At 35.2% G+C, this 23238-nt stretch overlaps 1 protein-coding gene across 1 annotated transcript in view; it reads left to right on the top strand.

The window, feature by feature from the left end:
* The window catches only part of LOC141446114 (uncharacterized), a 65333-nt gene that overhangs the window by 36532 nt on the left and 5563 nt on the right, over positions 1-23238 (top strand). Inside the window, exons 2-6 of the mRNA XM_074112538.1 lie at positions 1834-2095; positions 8676-8807; positions 21408-21552; positions 21926-22153; positions 22357-22692. Coding sequence (XP_073968639.1) covers positions 1837-2095; positions 8676-8807; positions 21408-21552; positions 21926-22153; positions 22357-22692 — 1100 coding nt within the window. The 5' untranslated portion in view covers positions 1834-1836. The remainder of the gene's footprint in view (positions 1-1833; positions 2096-8675; positions 8808-21407; positions 21553-21925; positions 22154-22356; positions 22693-23238) is intronic.

The raw sequence follows: 23238 nt of genomic DNA, 5'->3' as shown, positions 1-23238 counted from the left end.
GCGGCTAAATAATCGCAGTAGATAAAAGAATTTCAAGAAATTGGGTAAAAAAAAAAGACAGCATCCTTGAATAAATCATTCAGACGTAATGTTTACTGCTGCCCAGTTGTGTATTTATTAATGTACGAGTATATCAGAAAATTTATTACATGTGCAGATCGTTGCCCTAACGGTAATGTTTATTTAAAAGATTATGAATGACGCCATTTCTGTTTTGTTTGCTTTTCTTTGCCATTCATGCTATTTTGGATGTGCTAGCTATCAGTTCATGAGAATGCTATTAATAAAATCCCTGCATCCAATCCATATTAACGGAGATAAATCTTTAGTAAAGTGGATTTGAAAATTGTAACCAATTAAGATCATTAATAAATCAATTAAAGTAATTGTTTCGAGTATAAAGGCCTTGGACATACAGAAAGCGGTCTGTCGCGGCGGTCTGCGATATGGGGACGTCACACAGGTCGCGATTCTTTCGTTAGAGTGGTCCAGTTTGGTCGCTTTCTTCTTGAGAAGTAGTAGTGCGTTTTCTTGTTCTTTGTTTTAATTTTTATATATTGAGTATGAGCTCGGACGAAGAACAACTCCTTCTGCTATTAGCTTTGCAAAGCAAAAAGAAGAAAAGACGAAGTTGGGTGCGAGAACAATTAGGGGAATACCACCGCTTATGTATCGAACTGGAGTCACGTGAAGATAGGTTCTTCTGGTATTTTCGGTATGTCGCGAGAATGGAATAAAAAATGAGTATTAAAGTTTCTAAACATTAGAATCTCTGTTTCGTATTACTAGGCGGCAAGGCGGTCACGTTGAAATCTGTAATTTTGCACTACCAGATTGCCTTGTCGTCGCGACAAAGACTAGCCCGCGGCGGTAGACCGCGTCCTGATTGACAGAGATGATGCAACATTGTGTAATAAAACTAGACCGCCTCGGTCGGAGATCTGTGTGCCCAAGGCCTTAAGAAAGGACGAATACGATGGAAACCAATAAAATATGTTTTTATATTATTTTTGGTCCATCGTAGCGTGCATATTAATAAGAATAATCAGTTTGGTGTTTGGAGATGTCGACCAAAACTTATATGTTCCCAACTCGTACTCAAGTCAACAAGTATAGGGAGTGAAGATGGCATAAGTCAAGATCTCCGAACACCAAACTGATTAATATATTCCATGATGATGGAAGAAAGTTCGAAACCGGTCAAGGATACCAGAGAAATGTGCATGTTAAGACAGGATTGAATCAAATATATTATCTGGCCCAGAAACCACATTTTCAACTATGGGGTGCATTGTTCCATCCCCTAGTTCCATCTATTAGGTAAATCCTTCCCTTCGTCCAGGATCTTAGAACGAGATATGAGATGCCATTTCCTACACTTCCTCCTCTACATAGTCTAGTCCAGAGGTTCCGGCTTGAATAAAAAAAAACCCACTCTGTGAAGTTGTTTACCTGCTGTGCTCTGTAATGAGACCAGCCACTAGAATAATCCTTATTTCTAGCCTCAGGGAACTCTTTGCTTTTCTTGATTTTACACAAATCCAGCATAATAATTTTACCATGTTTACTATATCTAGTAAATCTTTCAGAGTTTTACATGATTTGTCTTAAGTCCATTGCTTAATAGAAAAGTTAACATGGCACCCAACCTGGTGCAGGATCTTATTTACCCAAGTAAGTAAGATACTGGGACCAAGGTACCCTTTGTAATCAATGAAGGAGTAGAAGCTCCATTATTGAACAGCTGATCAGCGACTTCATATTTTAATATTTCAATGTAATATTTGTTCCTGCAGCTGTTTATTAATCAAGACCTATTGATTTTTATTACAGGCGATGCACTCAAGTGTCGGCTTAGCACCTGTTAGGAAGGTGTCCGGTAGTACTGCAGGTACAGTCAGACATATCGCGCCAAGAGCTTCTACTGATTCTTATACACAGGCGGCGCACCAATCACATCATCAACAACAACAACAACAGTGGGACGTTGAAGTGGTCAAGGGTAAAGTGTCCAGTCGTTGTTTCTGGAACGCTTGTAAAGCTTTATCTTTCGGCCTACTTCTTATGTTCATCGGCACCACCATGGCCATTTTGGGTAAGCTTTCTTAGTTGTTGAATTTTTTACTGTTTACCATCTTTACACATAGCTTTAGTTTAAGCGCACGACTTGAGGCTGTAAGTAAAAAATTAAAATGAAGTATAGGTACTTTATTTTACTACGAGCTTTCGCGGCGACTTGCAAGCCCGTGACTAACTGTAAATTGATCGGATATCCAGCAGCAAAGAGCGTACTTAAGCTTCTCTGAGTGTTTTCCTATTCGACAGATGTTGTCTTCCTTCAAAATTTAGAAAATAAGTAAGTAAAAAAAGTAATTGTCTTTTTTTCCAGGCCGCCTTTATGTCACAACTACCAAATTAGGTGACGTGGAAGCGACTAGCAAACATACTTTACTATGAAATTCTCATATTAACCATTAAATAAAATCCAAGGCCTAGACCGAGGGAATCGAACCCACTAAACCAACAATACATCTCAGCTTTGCGGGTCTAGCCTATAACCGCTTAACATACTTTACTATAAATTTCTCATATTAACCATTAAATTAAATCCAAGACCTAGTAACTGGGAATCGAACCCACTAAACCAACAATACATCTTAGCATTGCGGGTCTAGCCTATAACCGCTCGGCTATCTTGGCGCCTTAATAAGTAAGATATTTTCTGATATTAACTGAGTGCTTTGTTCAAACGTACAAATAGAAAAGTGATGAAAGCTAATTAAAGTTGAAACTTTACAATACTAACAATTCCACAAAGTTTTACAATGTAAGCCAATGACGTCAGCCAAACTTCAATGATTTGTTTATTCAACAGATTCAACAGTTAACTTTTAGTTAAAGTTACGGAAACTGGCGTTTTGTATATTCACGAAAGATTCATTAATATGAGAGTGATGTGACCCATACAATTTTCAGCTATATAAAAATGAAGGAAAAGAACCTTTTGTTATTAAATGTCGCATTTTCCGAAATCGTGTTTTTCACTGGAAATCACGTAAGTTGGAAAAAAAAACATTTTTCTTTAAGAAAATGATCCCTATGTGCCCAATATAAAGATGTAATATTTAATAAAGAAGGAAAAATCACAGGGAAAGCTAATTTCCCGAGTCCTATCACAAGATTTAATGGAAACTTCACGATCAAAAGCTCACAACCGGAAGACCAATTTTCCGACTGGATTTTTATTTGTTTACTTTCTAGAGATTTTCACGAAAATTGGTTTTGAAAATTCCCCTGATAACTTTATTTTCTTATGGCACTCTACTATTATTAGAAAATACTTTTCTGGAAAATTCAATTAAGAAAACTTTTAAGGGAGGGAAATGGCTTGGTTTTTTTTACCTTTAAAGTTCATTCATTTTGTTTTTGTTCTCAATTCCCATTATTAATGTAAAGTTCCAGTAACTTTTCTTTTCTTTATTCCCAGTTTTTTAAGAAAATTCCACAATCGGTATAATCCATTTTACCCGTCGAATTTCCTTCGTTAAACTTTTTGAAAATGCTTTCAAAAATCTTCTAGTATAAATTACATACTTTTCTTTTCATACCGTTATTTGAATAAAAATTTTAATTAGATTCTGTTTTACGACTTTATGGGGTTGGTTAAGGGTTATATTGGTGGAACTTGGGGTTTTACATTCTGAATATTGTTAATGAAATCGCCTAAGTCTCAAAATTAGGAGTTTAATAAGAAAATTTGTGAGTTTGAATCATGAGAATTGTAATGAAAGAACGGTTATGATTGTGTTCAGATTTGGTGTTAATGATTGTGTTCAGATTTTGTGTTAATGACTTTGTTCAGATTTTGTGAAATGATTGTGTTCAGATTTTGTGTTAATGATTGTGTTCAGATTTTGTGTTAATGATTGTGTTCAGATTTTGTGTTAATGATTGTGTTCAGATTTTGTGTTAATGATTGTGTTCAGATTTTGTGTTAATGATTGTGTTCAGATTTTGTGTTAATGATTGTGTTCAGTTTTTGTGTTAATGATTGTATTCAGATTGTGTTCAGATTGTATTAGATTGTGTTCAGATTTTTGTATTATGATTGTGTTCAGATTGTATTATGATTGTGTTCAAATTTTGTGTCGATTGTGTTCAGATTGTATTATGATTGTGAACAGATTTTGTGTTAATGATTGCGTTCAGATTTTGTGTTAATGATTGTGTTCAGTTTTGTGTTAATGATTGTATTCAGATTGTATTATGATTGTGTTCAGATTGTATTAGATTGTGTTCAGATTTTTGTATTATGATTGTGTTCAGATTGTATTAGATTGTGTTCAAATTTTGTGTCGATTGTGTTCAGATTGTATTATGATTGTGAACAGATTTTGTGTTAATGATTGTGTTCAGATTTTGTGTTAATGATTGTGTTCAGTTTTTGTGTTAATGATTGTATTCAGATTGTATTATGATTGTGTTCAGATTGTATTAGATTGTGTTCAGATTTTTGTATTATGATTGTGTTCAGATTGTATTATGATTGTGTTCAAATTTTGTGTCGATTGTGTTCAGATTGTATTATGATTGTGAACAGATTTTGTGTTAATGATTGTGTTCAGATTTTGTGTTAATGATTGTGTTCAGATTTTGTGTTATGATTATGTTCAGATGTTTTATTAAACGATTGTTTAGAAGTATTAATTCATTTAACTATATTTTTCTCAAATTAACTCTACATAAAAACTTATAAAAATATTAAGTATTTAGAATAGTTATGCTTAACGCGATCCATTAAGCTTATATAATGAAGCTTAAATTCCAAAAAAAAAATAGGATCCACAAAGAATGTCTTACTTCATATCGTTTAGAGAGCGTTATATATCAAGTTATCGATAAATGTTGTAGGGACTTTAGCCAAGTAAGTTGTGAAGGAGTTGGCTTTTACTCACTTAGAATGGTGTGCTCGTAACGTTCACTTTTATTTATTAAGTGTGATTGTAGCCAACTAAGTCCTGACTTAAAGATAAAAACATTTCTCATAAAATACGACTTATTTTAAGTATCTTTATAGATAAGTTCTGATATTTTTGGTTTTAGTTTGGTTTATTTATAATAACAACCTACCATTGGTTTAAGTTCTTAGATGATTACAAAATTCGCAAAGTAAGAAACTGCTTTTGATCTAGGACTGCTATACGAATACGGTAACAGAGAACTGGTGCTGGAATTTATAGGCTAAGTACCACCAAGACACCAATGAGGAAGTTTTATTGCGAAATCCACGCTGTAGGAATATGGATTCAGTTTAACCTGGACAGGAACTATATTGGGATCTGGAGATTTTTGGACCTCTCCCATAGCTGCTATCATTCTGTGTTATCTGCTCTTGTTTGATCTGGAAAGGTCGTAGCAAACACAATACGGACCTGCCTGGAGACCATAAGATAAAATTCAGCTAGGGCGGCCTCAAGGTCTACGCCACCTGCACGACTCCTTTAAATCTATTTGTGACTCCGCGCACTCTAGAAGCTTACCCCACCAGACCTGCCTCGTTTACTCTTAAATTCTGGAGAGCGAATTCTCTGTGGGATAAAGCTTACCCCAGGCCTTGGTTTTTTTTTCACTCCCCGAGAAATAACATCCTTAGCCCAGGACAAGTCCCTCACACTGACACATGGCTGGAGACCAATAAGAGTTATCTTATTGTGGATCATGTTGGCGTTATGGTGGGGGGTGGGGGGTATGAGATGGCCGGCCGATACTACGATGAGGCGCTAAGGGTAGACGATGCTTCTTTACTCCGGCAGGAATAAGGTCTGCCGATTTTTGCAGCTTTCTTGGTCTAAGATGAAACGAAAAAACGTTTTAGCAATTGTTAACCTGGGGTGGGGATGGCTCAGCCCTAGTAAAGATCAATTTCCGAAATCTGCGTACATCCGCTCATGGTCTCTCTCACTCCTATTTTCAGCCCTACGCGAATTTCTTTTAGCCAGCTGAAAAAGTAAAGTTAGCAATATATTACTTTTGTCAACACCTTGAATACCATAAATTAACATTAATCATCACTACATTCGATTATAGATCATATTTGCTGGTAATTCATTCAGTTAAGAAGAAAGATTTGTCTGTCAGTAGTTTTTCTAGTATTATTGATCAATTACAGATCAAGGTGGAAACTGCCAATCAAAATGCCGTCGTCTATTTTTAGATGTAAACCATTTCAACCTAATTCTAGTTTAAAAATTTGTTTCTAAATCCAGAGTTCGAAACATTCACTGATGAGAAACAACATCATAGTGGGAAGGGTACCAGACAATCGCAAGGTGGTGGTGCTCTTTTGTCAAGAATATCTTCTCTTTTTTTTGTAGTACAAAAACAACATTATAAATATTTTGTAAGTAAGTTTGCCGTCCGCCTGTGTCCGGTTATATATACTTCGAAAGTTCAAGATAAAAGTTGGGCCCGGAAGTAAGCATGCTTACTGGGCTAACTTTTTACTGCTACTTTTGTGTGTCCCAAAGTTCATTAAAATCTAAGTTCCTTCTTGAAGTACAATGGCCCTCTTTTTTTTCCTTTTTATGACCAGGAATCGAGTAAAGTTCTCGGGAGTAAACACAGAATTCCTTAAATAAATTAACAGTTTATGGTTTGAAAATGATGGGAAAGAAGGAACTTTCCTGATTCCTGGACTATTTATTATTTAATGGGAGGGTTTGTCCTGATTTTGCTCAGGAGAATTTTCTTTTTTCTTTGAAGTTTTAGTATGATTCATGTAAAAATAAATAATAAATAAATAAAGGGAAAAAGTCTTTCTTGAATTATCCAATTAAATTTTTGATGATATAATGCACTAAAAGAAACTTTTAATTAATTCCATTTAATATATATTTCTTTTTAATTGATTGAATCAATTAAAAAAAAACAGGAATGAGTGATTTTGAGTTTCTCCTAAACTTTCTTAATAAGAAAATTGTGTGAAAGTGAGAGGAGATAAATGCGGTGTTGAGTTACTCTCAGCTAACAAAGAGCAAATCGCGGACTAGTCGAACAAGAGAGTAAGGAAAGGTTGAAGAAGAGAGGCGATGAGGATTAGAGGATTAGGATGATCTTACCGAGAGTTGGGGGGGGGACTGAACCTTTTTTTGTGACGAGCTGAGATGAGTTCTTTGATGAATGGTACGTACATGAATAGTACCACTGGAAACATAGCATGGAGGATTCAAAAATTTGTAAAGATTGAACGTGACCTGTATTTAAATGCTAGGATGGTCTCAATTGTTCATGTTCTTGAGTCCAGATCGCGATTTCAAGAGTGCGTTGAGTTCAAAGTTAGATTTGATTTTCAGTAGTCGTTGCTAGGAAATTGAGCCCAGATCTTCTTATTCTTGTCTGTAAATATCACTTCATCATTTGTAGATGTAGAGTAAGAAGTAAGAGTAAAGTAAGCCTATTTTTTTTAGGCGGATACCAAACATACTTTACTATAAATTTCTGATATTAACAATTAAATAGAAACCAAAGCCTAGACTGTGGAATCGAACCCACTAAACCAACAATACATCTTAGCATTGCGGGTCTAACCGCCTAACATACTTTACTACAAATTTATCATAATAACCAATTAATAGAAACCAAAGCCTAGACTGTGGAATCGAACCCACTAAACCAACAATACATCTTAGCTTTGCAGGTCTAGCCTATAACCGCCTAACATACTTTACTATAAAGTTCTCATATTAACCATTAAATAGAAACCAAAGCCTAGACTGGGAATCGAACCCACTAAACCAACAATACATCTTAGCTTTGTGGGTCTAGCCTATAACCGCCTAACATACTTTACTATAAAGTTCTCATATTAACCATTAAATAGAAACCAAAGCCTAGACTGTGGAATCGAACCCACTAAACCAACAATACATCTTAGCTTTGTGGGTCTAGCCTATAACCGCCTAACATACTTTACTATAAAGTTCTCATATTAACCATTAAATAGAAACCAAAGCCTAGACTGAGGAATCGAACCCACTAAACCAACAATACATCTTAGCATTGCGGGTCTAGCCTATTACCGGTTAAAAATACTTTACTATTAATTTCTCATATTAAACATTAAATCTTACCAAAGCCTAGACTGGGAATCGAACCCAGTACCAAAAATGTTTGTTTGTAAGCCCGGAACTCAGCAACGATTAATGATGGCTGCAATGCCTACCAAATTGAAGTTTTGTGAAGTTAAGTCCGAAGATATGTGGGCAATTTATGGTTGATGTGTGAACCACTTTGATCTTATTCTTTTAAATTAAAAAAAACGATGCCCAAGAGATCTTCAGGATGATGCTGATGATGCTCGGAAATGTCACCCCCGCAAAAATGAAATCCAGGGGCAATACCATTAATTTAAAAAATTATTATTATAGTTAGGTACCATCACGTTTAACTTAGCTACAATTGCTAAGTTAATTCACCTGTATCCCCAGGTCCAAATTTAACACTATAATATGGGATCAAAAGATGAACAGCTTTAGTATTAATATAATACGCTTTATTTTAAATTTTATCATGATCATGAGATTATTATTTTTGTTTTTCTCTTCATCTAAAAGTTAATGTTTTCCCATTCTTTTACCTGTTTAATTAGTGAAAATATTTTTGTTTTATTTTTACAGGATATTATGCCGACCAGCTTTCGATGGGACAGGAGCTGAGAGGCAATACCACAGTTAGAATTAAGCACGAAGCTAGGGGATTCCATTTAAATAATCTCTCCTACGCTGGACCCATTGTAATGGGAGTAGGTGGTGAGTACATCTTTCTATTTTCATGTACATCCGTCTTACCTTTTTTTTTACAAATTTTTCAAGACTTTTTTTTGGTATAAAACTTAATAAAAGCATTTTTACTGAAACATGTTTTATATGTAAGTTATTACTTACTTAGTTTTTTTTTTAGTGCAATTTGTAACCTTTGACTTCCTTATTTTGAGACAATCTACTTTAAGAATTGACTACTAGTCCATCTAAAAGAGTTTCCATTAAATAATGAATTAAACAACTTGATAAACTAACACTGTTTTGTGCTCTTGAACACGTTTTCTTGTAAAAACAAAAGTAATTTCTTGTACGAAGATAAAAGGAATCCTGGAAAATGCTGTACCGTTAGAAAACCCATTAGGCAAGGAAACTTTTATAAAAAGTGCCAGCACCTAGGTCTGATAATGATCACGTAAGGGCCTAATGAGTTTTCTTAATGAAATTTCGATTACTTTTATTTTTCCCATTATCCAGGAGGGGAATTGAGGCTGTTTGGAGAATAACTTATGCTTCGAAATGGTATCAATTTTTCAGAAAATTTATCTTGTCTTTCTAATCGTGTCATCAGAATCGAATTCAGACTAAAACTTTCTGAGTAATAACATTTTTATTGCAAAAAAAAGTATGATTTAAAAAAAAAAAAAAATTAAAGTGACGTCACTCAAAAACAGTGGAAAATATGAAGTTGGCCAATACGTCATTGAACTCCACTTTAGATGTACTACACGCAGTACACCTATAGGCAATACTTACACTGGTTCACCCTGTATGTACAAGGTTTGATTAGAGTCACTTTAAAATACCTTTTGTGAACTTTTTATAGAGGGGGAAGGGGTGAAATTTATCATTAAATTTAAATCAAATTCAACCGGAAGGACCCCTTCATTCAATGGGTAGTTCTTCATTCAATGGGTAGTTCTTCATTCAATGGGTAGTTTTTCATTCAATAGGTAGTTCTTCATTAACAAACTACGTATTGGTTAACCCTCAAGGTTAACTCTATAAGGTTACAATTTAAGGTGTAATTTACAGGTTTTTACAAAACTATAAGAATTGGTGAGAATCAATATGAGGGTCAAATATTTCGAGTTTGAGGGAATATTAATGAGTTCGAAACTTGAGAACAGTAATAGCAGGAAGTCGTGTGGGTGTTTCTAAACAGATTTTTATTTGGTTTTAATTGTTACATATGCTTTTACATACTATTTTAAGAAAGTAAATAAAAAAATGTATGTCGACACTTTTTTTTTGTTTTGTTGGTACTCTAGTTAACAGGTACAAACATGTTAAATTTTTAATAAAGTTCGAAGTGCCAGGTAAAAGAAAAAAAGAAGGAAACCATACAGCATCCCCGGTGATGAAAACACTTTATCAAGGATTTCTAGGGTAAGAAGGGGGCGGGACCTGCAGTGAGAATAATCATTCCCTCAATTCACCGCTCCTTCAATATTCTGAAGGAAGCGCCCCGCAAAAAAAAAAAAAATTCCAGGTAGGGCGTGTTCCTCTTCTAATAACCAGCTAACTACAGGGAGCGTGGGTGTTCTCTACCCACGCTGCGACCCCCACTCTCCTCCCGGGTGGCTCTCCAAGATCAAAAAAGGGAAAAAACACTCCAAGAAAGTTTCTAATAAGACAGGACAGCCAGTAGTTATAATTTGTCTGGTGCACTATGCACCCACTCCAAACAAAGCCCTCCCTAAATATTTCAAAAATGGCACTTTGCAAGGGGTTTACACTCAATCACTGTTCTAGCCCAATACCCTCAAAAAATGATCTATACTCCCCCTAAAACTTATTAACAACCCCCCCCTGGCTCCAAGATTAGGATGTCCACTTTCTAAAGTTCAAAACTTTTGTATAGCTTCCAGAGGTGGTTCAATGCTTAAGCCCCAAGCCTCTGATAACTTGAAAAGATGTCTGGTTTACATACTTCATGTTGGGACGCCCTCGAAGGCTTTGAATTCAATCTAGTCATCTCCGGCGTATTTATTATCTTCGACAAAACGTCTTTGGCTAAGCTGTTGGAAAGTGTTGGGAGACTTTACAGCCATAGTCTTAAATATTCTTTCTACACCCTCCTAAACATTTTTCTCTACATATTCAGAAGATCACTCCCTTTGCTCTTTAGCCAGACAGAGTGGAGTAAAGTTTAGGGTTACCTCATAACCGGTTCCCATCTCTGTCTCTGTTAGAGCATTTTTTTTTTCATTTTTACTTTCATTTTGGGAAATAAGACCCCTCCTTCCTAAGGACCCCCCAAGCGTTTATAAAGTAGGACCCCCCGCTTCTATTTATTGATTTCATTCAAAACATTTTGACATTGATTTGCCCTATATTTTAAAGAAAATTTTGAAATTTTACCTTTTATAGGAAAAGAGAAAAAAATTGTCAAAGTTGGATGTTTTTCAACGTTACGCTTTTTCGTGCAGTTTTTGACGATCAACCCTTATACAACTGTCCTGTTTTAATCCCATAATTTTATGAAAGATATCCGAAACAAATATTAAAACTGATCAAAACTACATTGCTTAGTCAATATACTGTGCCAAAAACTATTTGGCACAGAAAGTCAATCAGATTTAGATGGCGTATTATCAATAAATCATGACAGAATACAAGCTAAATATTGCTTTTATTATTTTTTGCTTAGTTGGCCACTTTTTACATTATATCTCTCTTTGATTTTCTTTCTTTTTTTTAATATTCGCCTGATTGAGCAATTTTATTTTACGCTCAATTTAGGCTATAAATCAGAGCAGGCTCAAAGTAATTGCGTTGGGAGCTTAGCCTTGGGCTAAAATCGGGACCAGCAAGTAGGCAAACTTTAGGCTGTTTCTTTTTCTTTTGACTGAATTTTTAGACAACTTTTCTTTTAAAATAATAAATTTGATAACCTTTTTTTTTATTTTACCCGCGAAGCTAATATGTATTGTGGTACTGGGTTCGATTCCCGGTCTTAGGCCTAGGATTTTATTTAATGGTTAATAAAAGAAATTTATAGTAAAGTATGTTTGGCGGCTATAGGCTAGACCCGCAAAGCTAAGATGTATTGTTGGTTTAGTGGGTTCGATTCCCGGTCTTAGGCCTAGGATTTTATTTAATGTTTAATAAAAGAAATTTACAGTAAAGTATGTTAGGCGGTTATAGGCTAGACCCGCAATGCTAAGATGTATTGTTGGTTTAGTGGGATCGATTGCCCCGGTCTATGCCTTGGATTTTTATTTAATGGTTAATAAAAGAAATTTACAGTAAAGTATGTTAGGCAGTTATAGGCTAGACCCGCAATGCTAAGATGTATTGTTGGTTTAGTGGGTTCGATTACCCCTGATCTAGGCATTAGATTTTATTTAAAGGTTAATACAAGAACTTTTGTAGTAAAGTACGTTTGCTAGTCGCCTCCGTCCACGACACCTAATTGGTAGTTGGACGTAAAGCCCCGCCTGAATAGTTTTCTTCTTCTTTTTTCAAACTTATTTTATTTATAAATTTAAATCTGCACTTTTAGGTCTTTTTTAGTACAGTGTTTGGTGTGTCTGTGAGCGAGTTATCTATTTATTGTTAAGTATGGAATGTGTGTATGTGAAGAGGGATACTCTGTTCTGTCCAGGAATTTGGACATAATGGCGCTTCCTTTTACGTAGGTAGCTCTATGACTTTACACCAGGGGACTCCAAACATTTTACCCAGGGGGGCCAGTTCACTGCCTCTCAGACCGTTGGAGGGCCGGACTATAAAAAAAAAACTATTTTAAAGTAAAAAAACAAAAACAAAACGGGAACAAATATAATATTTAAAATAAAGAACAAGTAAATTTAAATCACCAAACTGCCCAGTATTTTTGTGGGAACTATGGGCCTACTTTTGGCTAATGAGATGGTCAATGTCCCGGTTTAGTTATAGTAATTTGCCTTTCTTCCTACTTCTGCTGTTATTTTACGGAGCATCCCGCGTCATCGGAAGTAGTACTGTACATGAGCAACGCAGCGCTCAATATAGTGCTCCTTTCACCAATGACCACCAATGAAATAGATGTCCGGAAGTGCGGCGGGGGCTGGATAAATGTCCTCAGGGGGCCGCATGTGGACCGCGAGCCGTAGTTTTGGGGGTCCCTGCTTTAGACACTAACATATGATCCAGTTCTATATCTGTTCCAGCAATCGGATAACCTATGAGCGTCATATTTAAATAAGTATCTTCCAAAATGAAGTCGCTAGTGAATATAAATAGAATTGAAATAAAGCTAACTCAAAGCTCCCACATTTCGGCAAAAAAGATGGTGGTATACTCTTGAGTGAAGAAGCACGAATAGTGGGGGGATTGCAGCAGTCACCGTAGCAGCAGCACTCGAGTATGTTGTGCAGAAGATACTTCTTTCAGAGCTTGACTCGTTAACCAGACCAAAACCTCTCTCCTGTCCCGTTCGTTACCTTGAGATCGTTATTACAACTTCATGAGGGTACTTTCCACCCCATCTTTTTTCACTGCCAACTAAAACTTTTTATCTTCACATTTTTTTCTTCAGTGATTTCCTTCCTGTTTTACGCGTTTTTTTTTTTTTTTATTCAGTTCTAATTACATCCGTGTTACTTTTTTTACTTCACTTCCTTTTAGTTTATTTATTTATTTTTTTATTTTTTTGTAATTTACACCGACAGAGTAATCTCATTGGTCCATCATTAGATGGTGAAGTCATCCAATAAGTTCTCTTCTCTCTAACGTCTTTTCCCCATTTCCGGAATTAAGGACGTTTGGTTAAGGCATTGGTTCAAAATATTTTTAAAAATTGCGGAACATGCATACTTTTCCAGCGATACACTGATTTACAAAAATTTCAAATTAATGGAAAATTGGTGCACATTTTCTGGAAGGAAATAATAAATCAATTGACATTCTTACAGACAGTGTAGCGTTAGCTTTTCCCCTGTAGGCTTTCAGGTTCCTCTTGTACTCGTACAATTCACCCAATTGTTTACTAATTGATGATTCTTGAATTTTTAGGCAAGCCTTTTGGCAATAACCGATAGTTGTCGGTGAGATAAAACGTGATTTAGTAAATTAAAGTAAAGTAATTGCCTATTTTTTCAGGCGGAGCTTTACTTCCAACTACCAATTAGGTGTCGTAGACGGAGGCGACTAGCAAACTTACTTCAGTATAAATGTCTCTTATTAACCATTAAATTAAATCCAAGGCCTAGACAGTGGGAATCGAACCTACTAAACCAACAATACATCTTAGCATTGCGGGTCTAGCCTATAACCGCCTAACACCCTTTACTATAAAGTTCTCATACATATTAACCATTAAATAAAATCCAAGACCGGGAATCGAACCTACTAAACCAACAATACATCTTAGCATTGCGAGTCTAGCATATCAATACCTAAGATACTTTACTATAAATTTCTCATATTAACCATTAAATAAAATCCAAGACCGGGAATCGAACCTACTAAACCAACAATACATCTTAGCATTGCGGGTCTAGCCTATAACCGCCTAACACCCTTTACTATAAATTTCTCATATTAACCATTAAATAAAATCCAAGACCGGGAATCGAACCTACTAAACCAACAATACATCTTAGCATTGCGGGTCTAGCCTATAACCACCTAACACCCTTTACTATAAAGTTCTCATATTAACCATTAAATAAAATCCAAGACCGGGGGAATCAAACCCACTAAACCAACAATACACCTTAGCATTGTGGGTCTAGCCTATAACCGCCTAACACCCTTTACTATAAATTTCTCATATTAACCATTAAATAAAATCCAAGACCGGGAATCGAACCTACTAAACCAACAATACATCTTAGCATTGCGGGTCTAGCCTATAACCACCTAACACCCTTTACTATAAATTTCTCATATTAACCATTAAATAAAATCCAAGACCGGGAATCGAACCTACTAAACCAACAATACATCTTAGCATTGCGGGTCTAGCCTATAACCACCTAACACCCTTTACTATAAAGTTCTCATATTAACCATTAAATAAAATCCAAGACCGGGGGAATCAAACCCACTAAACCAACAATACACCTTAGCATTGTGGGTCTAGCCTATAACCGCCTAACACCCTTTACTATAAATTTCTCATATTAACCATTAAATAAAATCCAAGACCGGGAATCGAACCTACTAAACCAACAATACATCTTAGCATTGCGGGTCTAGCCTATAACCACCTAACACCCTTTACTATAAATTTCTCATATTAACCATTAAATAAAATCCAAGACCGGGAATCGAACCTACTAAACCAACAATACATCTTAGCATTGCAGGTCTAGCCTATAACCACCTAACACCCTTTACTATAAAGTTCTCATATTAACCATTAAATAAAATCCAAGACCGGGGGAATCGAACCTACTAAACCAACAATACATCTTAGCATTGCGAGTCTAGCATATCAATACCTAAGATACTTTACTATAAATTTCTCATATTAACCATTAAATAAAATCCAAGACCGGGAATCGAACCTACTAAACCAACAATACATCTTAGCATTGCGGGTCTAGCCTATAACCGCCTAACACCCTTTACTATAAATTTCTCATATTAACCATTAAATAAAATCCAAGACCGGGAATCGAACCCACTAAACCAACAATACACCTTAGCATTGTGGGTCTATCTTCTTAACCGCTCGCCTACCGTGGCGCCTTGAAACGTGATTTAATCAACTGTCCTTGTGTGTGTGTGTGTAAAGAATGTGACTTCAATTTGAAACCTAATTATAAAATCGAACATGTTAATTCGATTAGTGAAAAAAAAACTTTCTACAAAAAATCAAATATTTACATTTTATCCATTAAAATTTAAGTAACAGCCAAATTTAAATAATTGTATTCATTTTTAGTTTTACTCTATAAGCAATTTATTACATTTTTTTCTTTTTATTTTACTTTATGTATCAGCGAATGTAAAAGGCGGAACAGTAAAAGTGGAAATACATAAATTTAAGAGCAACTGAAATAGATACGAATTCAGACATTTGCCACCACAATCAATACTGCGCGGTATTATTTTATTTGTTTCATCGGAAATGTGAATATTCATGAAGCTTTTATTTGGCTTCAAAAATATAAACGAATTTTAATATCGCTAAATTTGATGCACTTTATTTTATTTTAATTTATTTTTTAAAAAAAGGAGAGAGAGAGAAATTGTAATAGAATTTAGAATTTAACTGAAGAGTAATGTATCTTTTTTTGGGTGGGGGGGGGGGGTGGACTGATACATTAAAACAAGGGGAAGAAATTTCAGCAGAAATTTCAGTATTTTATTAATTAGTATAAATACAAAGCTTTTAAACTGTGGACTATAAGTCATCATTAGGGCTTATACTTATTAACAATTGTAAGGTGCTGAAAATATGTGGTTAGGTCTACAGTGTTGGAAAATATGGCTGAATTTATCCAGCGTAGGTTTTTGACTTTCTACCATCATCAGAGGTATGGTGTAGAGATTTCGATTTCACTTATGTTTCGAACTACAGTCGAGCCTCCCATAAAGGACACTCTCACTAGCGACCACCTCCATTTACTGGTCAGTTTTTTGGATTTCCCAGTTTTACCCCTATACACTTTCTATATAAAACAACCTCCGCCGTCAAACTACGTCACTCTACATAACGACCGCGGACATTGATTTTAGGGAACAGATTATATATGTTTCACCTCCCACCAACGAACCACCTTATTATTAAAAGTTTCTTTTGACGCGGTGATAAATAGTAATTATCCCCTCTCAAGTTTTTCCTTTTTTTTCTGGTTTTTCCTAAAGTTTCCCTATATAAGCTCCATACATCTCTTGTACCATTTTAATCATTTTTCAATATTACTTTGGACGAACAATATTATTTTTTGCCGAAATATGTCTCACAAATGAAAGTGAGTTAACTCTAGAAGAGTAAAATAAATGTGTTGGAAGATTTTTGCAAAAAAACAAATCGAGCCATCGTCAACTTGCCGAAAGGTTTGTTCTATTTTTTCTAATAATAGATGATAGTATGATGATAATTTTACCATAAATTGTTATTTTTATAAATAAATTTGATGATTAGGTATTATAAACATTATTATAAAAATTATTAAATAAGTCAATAATATGTAGTTTTTTGATACATTTTATTGGATAATTAAGAAAAATTTGATGCATATCATATAGCTGCAATAATTATGCAATTATGTACGTTTTTAAATCTATTAATAATAAACAATTTTTAAATAGATATTTGGAAAAAAAAAACATATTTTTTCATTATGAAACTTGCCTACCTCCTTCTAACGACCACCTCCAAATAGCGGCCACTTTGCTTTCCCCCGACAGTGACCATTATTGAGAGGTTCGACTGTACATTTCCTGACTAAATCCGAAACTGGTCAATGGTACAAATGGTACGTGTTATGGGCAGATAAAAAAAAAAATCAAAGAAATGGTAATATGATTAACATTAAGCGAGTTTGCCTTAAAGTTTTGGTGTGTAATCTTCTGTCCTGGACTGTTGGAAGTAATGACCAAAACTTTGTTGTATCCAACTTTTTTTTTTTCTTACATCAGCTTACTAAGCTCAACCTGTTACCCAGCTTGTTATAAGTGCCCTGTTAAATTCCCAGGCATCGGTCCGACATTGCTAATTCCTTAGCCTATCAAAATATTTTAAATTAAAACTATTTACACTTAAACTTCTTTTTACTTTACTGAGATAAGTTTAAGATACATTTTAATCATGTTTGCGAGTAAACTATATTCCCCTTTCGCCTCGCCCAATATAAAAAAGCATTTCGGTATTATTGGGTTGTGATGTGTTATCTCAATTTCCCATTAATCAATTAAACCGCTAACTTGTAGCTTTGTAGTCGACAACTCTGCGCTCCTGTTGTTTGTCATTAATAAAACATTCAACAATATAATCAGCCATTGTCAGCACAGTGAGTTAATTAATTTTTTTTTTTTTTTGTTTATTTTAGCGTAATACATAAATAAAGGCTTATTTGGTTTAGGTAGGAAAAAAAAGAAGAAAGTAAATTGCAAAATTTAAATTTTGTCCAGTGAAATTAATGTGTCTAAAATTCAATTTTTAAATGAGTAAAGTAAAGTAATGCCTATTTTTTCAGGCGGGGGCTTAACGTCGAACTGCCGAATTAGGTGTCGTGGACGGAGGCGACTAGCAAACATACTTAGCTATAAATTTCTTTTATTAACCATTAAATACAATCCAAGGTCTAGAGGCTGAGAATCGAACCCACTAAACCAACAATACATCTTAGCATTGCGGGTCTAGCCTATAACCGCCTAACATACTTTACTATAAATTTCTCATATTAACCATTAAAAAAAATCTAAGACCTAGACCAGGGGGAATCGAACTAATTAAACCAACAATACATCTTAGCATTGCAGGTCTAGCCTACCATACTTTACTATAAAATTCTCATATTAACCATTAAATAAAATACAAAGCATAGAGACCGGGGAATTGAACCCACTAAACCAACAATACATCTTAGCATTGCGGGTCTAGCCTACCATACTTTACTATAAAATTCTCATATTAACCATTAAATAAAATACAAAGCATAGAGACCGGGGAATTGAACCCACTAAACCAACAATACATCTTAGCATTGCGGGTCTAGTCTCTTAAGCACTCGACTATCGTGGCGCCTAAATTTTTAAATGAAGTTCACTCAGAGAAATATCATTTAATAACACATTTCTGTAGGTAGATATTATTACTCGTATATCGACATAGGTAGATTTCCTGTTTGTAAGCAGGAAAACATGTATTTATGGGTATTCCCACAGGAACTATCTCATCCTTCCGGCTTTCTTAAATAAAGGAAGCATTACTGGGCACCATTTCCATCCTTTTGGAACTGTTTCGCGCTTCGATAGAAATTTTCGACAGAAATGATATTGTATGATTTCTAACCTCTTTTTTGGGAATTACATAAATATTTCATTAGATCTAGAGCAGCGGTTCCCAACCTGTGGTACGCGAAAGATTGTTTAAGGGTTCCCCCCCCCCCAAAAACGTTATTATGGCGGAAGATATAAAAATTATACAGATATATTATTAATGAGAAAAAATTATATAATAAATGATTCCTACAACTTAATTACAAAATTATTATAATATAACTGAATAACACATAAATTGACTAGACTTAAGTACTTATTTGATACTGCAGTATTTTTTCGATACCAATATAATATCGAATGATTCGATACCTTATATTCAGATTGTTTTGCTGTTAATTTAAAGTTACAATACGCAAAATCAAGAATACGATTCTTTTTATATATATATAATATATATTGTATATATATAATATATATTGTATATATATTATATATATATTATATATATATATTATATATATATATTATATATATATTATATATATTATATATATATAATATATATATATATAAATATATATAAATTTTAGGGGTACACACTAAGGAAACAATCAGGTAAAGGGGTACACTAAGATTGGGAACCGCTGATCTAGAGGAATAAGACCAATAATAGTTGATGTACTGGATAGATTCTTCAAACAATAACTTTACTATCACATAGTGGTGAACGATGTTAACAGGTTTGGATGTGATTTTCTCGGATGGTTGATTCGATTATTTTAAAGTTTCTTTTACAGAAAGCCTGCAACAGCGCGTCTCCCCCGGAAACGTCCACTACAGTGGGCACCCATTAAGTTGGAGCAACTGCTTTCAGCTCCTGACTGTACAAGACTTAGAAGTCTCCGTGAAAGAACATCTGGACAAAGTATAACTGAAAGAAAGAGAGAGAACATTGTGGCGATTGTGTCCAAAATTTTAGATTTCAAATTTTGTTTTACCGGAAATGTACGTTTTTAGGCCCTCGCCTATTTTTTTTTTCAGGCGGAGCTTAACGTCCAACTACCCAATTAGGTGTCGTGAACGGGGGCGGAAGCTCATACTTTTACTATAAACAATTTTTTTCTAACAAATAAAAAGTAGTCATACGCAGGATTCGAAATGGGGATCTCCCACTTACAAAGCCATGTTCATAACCACTAGTCCAACATCCGCTCTCCAACTTATTATAATGAAATTATTATAAATTCTAACATAGTCAAGGATTGTACTCGTATAACTTAATAATAATAATTGCTTCAATAAATCTACTACTTAATAATAATTATGATAAACTTACGTTTCAAAGAATTGAATTTCAAAGTAAACCCTAAACCACAATCGCTTGGGTTCTTTGTGATTTTATTGAATTTAAACATCAAGTCTTATCCGTTAGAAGACAAAACCTTAACTAAAGAGATGAGGCAAACCCGCTTGACGGAGGTGTATTGCTGAACTAGCATAACTAACATGAGTGTCACTCTTGGATAGAATAGCTAAAGTTGCATTTTTTTATTCAAGTAGCCCTTTATTAAATTGATTTTATTGGCCTGTTTATATATTAAGAAATTAGTTGGTTTTTATTGGACAATTTTAATAAGTTAGGTTTTTATTTAAGGTGTTTTTTAATTAAATGAACATTGAACTTTTAATTACATTGTTAATCAATAACCAATCAGCAGCTAGTGAAGCGCTATTGGAGGAGAGAGAGAGAGAGAGAATAATGGCTTATCACGGCAATAAAAGGTGCCCACTATAATAGAGCTGGCTGAAAATAAGAAAAATCATTTGTCCCTGCGGATTTCCAGGCAAAAAAATATAATGGCCAGCGCATCATGTCGACACTTTTCAAGCGTATAAATATAGTATGTAGAACCGATCCTAAAGGAATGTGCCGAAATGTGACAAGGAATAATGGGGAGGTCCAAAATTGGGAAATGAGGTCCTGTACAGCTTGTTATAGTTCGCGGTTGGTTGCAATCATCAGGACTATGCGCGTAACGAAGTTTTATATAAAATCGTATTGTTCTTAAATAGTTCAACAAAACAAGATTTTGACTGTTTTGCATCAGATAAAAGTCATATGGGGCCAGGTCAGGCGAATAAGGCGGTTGGCCTAAAACTGGGATGTTGTACTTGGCTAGAAACGTCTTGACAGACAATACAGTGTGAGCAGGCACGTTGAGTTGATGGAGAACCCCGTCACTTGTTCATCCACAAATCGGGTCATTTTTTCCTTACTCTTTCAACGGAGTTGAGCAAGCACCTCACGGTAGTAATGTTGATTAATTTGTAATCGATATTTTCATCCGTTTTGGACGTGGAAGGGCAAGCCCGGGCTGTCATCATCGCCGACGTCTTCTCGGCGGCCATCTTGGAAACGCTTGAATCACTCAAAAACTCGCGCACGTGATACAACATTCATCGCCATAAACTTCTTTTAATAAAAGATCAAGTTTCAGTAGCGGTTTTACCCAGTTTCATGTGAAATTTCACGACAATTCGTTGCTCTACTACATGTGTAGAGTATCATGTTTTCAGCAAAACGAAACTAACACCTCTTACACAAACGACGATTCCGGTCAGACAGATTTCTCTACAAACACGCTGAGACGCTGCAATCGAAATACTTTTTTACTTTTTTTATACTTTTACTTTTGTATACAGGCTTCATCGTTGTAGCCGCTTGCGTCATGACATTTGAAGCTCGTGATTCTGCGGCCAAAGTTGTACCAACACCAAGAACGAGACAATTAAGTAACTATCCGGGTAGAAGTAAATCTGCAAGGTTACCAGGTCAAGCGTCTGTTAGGTAAGTATTTTGTTGATTAGTCAATCACAATCAATTAAATAAATTTGTTCATCTTTTTTTTTATGATTGATTCTTTTAAAGAAAATGGAGAAAGAATAATGTCAATTTTTGTTCGGTAAGTATTTTGACCTAGAGACCTAGGTCATCTTCAGGGCTTATGCTTGCTGATAATTATAATATTTTTTGTTTACAAAGTTACATCGTATTGGTTGGTGTGTCTTCTGTTCAGACTGTCTAGGTACACTGAGTGATCATTTTAAGTAAATAAACAGAATAACGGTGGTCATCTGTTCATCTTAAAAATATGTACATTTTCAGACACCTAAATAATATCATTTTCAGATATTTAAGCGTTATCTTACTTTTTTAACAGATCTGGAGAAAGTCGATACAGCGGTGTAGGATGTCAGACGCGCTGGGAGGGACGAATAAGTTCACCGGCGCCCAGCGAACATCAGGCTCGAAGGGCACTCACAGCAGCGTTTGTACAGTTCTCCAGAGAGCTGGGCACTAAAGGGCCACAAGGGCTTTTAGGGAAATCACCTTCAGCTCCGGATCTTGCAGAACCCGCTCTGTTGGCGGTATCTCCTCAGAGAAGCAGGTAACTTACTTTGATGTTGGCAATTTTTTTCTTTGAACAAATTAATCTATTTAATTAAAATGAGATGCTGCATCAATTAAAAAAAACAAGTCTCAAGTTTTTTGTTGCATTGAAGAAGTACCTGATGAACAACCGCGCCACAGGCTCCGAGCCCATTTAAATGTTACTAATTTGACGTAATTATTTATTTTTTTTATAAATAGCAGGTCATCACTGCATCCAGGCACTTCTGGACAATGCGCTCTCCTCTCGCCTCACACTCTTCTACAACGTCAAGCTCTGTCCGTAGACAACCCAGAATACTCGCCCTACTTCAGTCCGTTGTCGGTTGGCAGAGGCGGCGATTCCATGGAAGTTGGCGCCAGTGCGGCCGCTCGAGGATCACAAGCTTCAATGGCGCTGGATCTTCATCTTGAATGTCCTGTCACCCTAAGAGTACGAGATAGGACAAGAAGATCTGATACAGCTAGAAGGCATGTTTTCGTAAGGCAAAGGCCAGTGGAGACGGACGACACAGAACCGCACTCTTGGAGTCCGAAGTAATTTCGCTGAACTTTGCTTTAGCTTTAGATTAATTATTTAGAAATAATATTAATAATGATATAAAGGAAGGGGAATTAGCACAGTGGATAGCGTAAACTGGATTCCAGCGCAGAAATACCGGGGATCACTCCAGCATTTTCTTTTCACTTCCCCAGCTCTTGCTCGTACAGTTCACCATCATCCTTTAACGAGAGAACTCTATCAGGAGGCCGGCAGTGAATTGGAAAAAGTTCCGGGCACTCATGATCTAAGATATTGACGCGCCTTTAAAAATATATATAATAACAAATAAAACCCTTAATAGAGGAAACATTGGACAGGTAGTTAAAATATGTAATAATGGGCACCCAATTCTGTTTATGCCATTTATTTTCTACATCAAACTTACAAATAGTTATTTGAATTTATAAATTTTGACTAATCTTGATTGACCCCAGTATCTTTACGAACTCAATGCCATTTTTTTTTTTTTTTTTTTTAGTTTGGCAACATTCCGGCAGAGTCTTTTGCCGGATTCTTGTTAAACCAAATTAAACACATTT

This window comes from Rhodnius prolixus, unplaced genomic scaffold, assembly GCF_049639745.1.
Source record: "Rhodnius prolixus isolate KJV_2025 unplaced genomic scaffold, Rpr scaffold_1, whole genome shotgun sequence".
In the NCBI taxonomy this organism is placed as follows: Eukaryota; Metazoa; Arthropoda; class Insecta; order Hemiptera; family Reduviidae; genus Rhodnius; species Rhodnius prolixus.
This window is presented reverse-complemented; position numbering and strand designations above follow the sequence as displayed.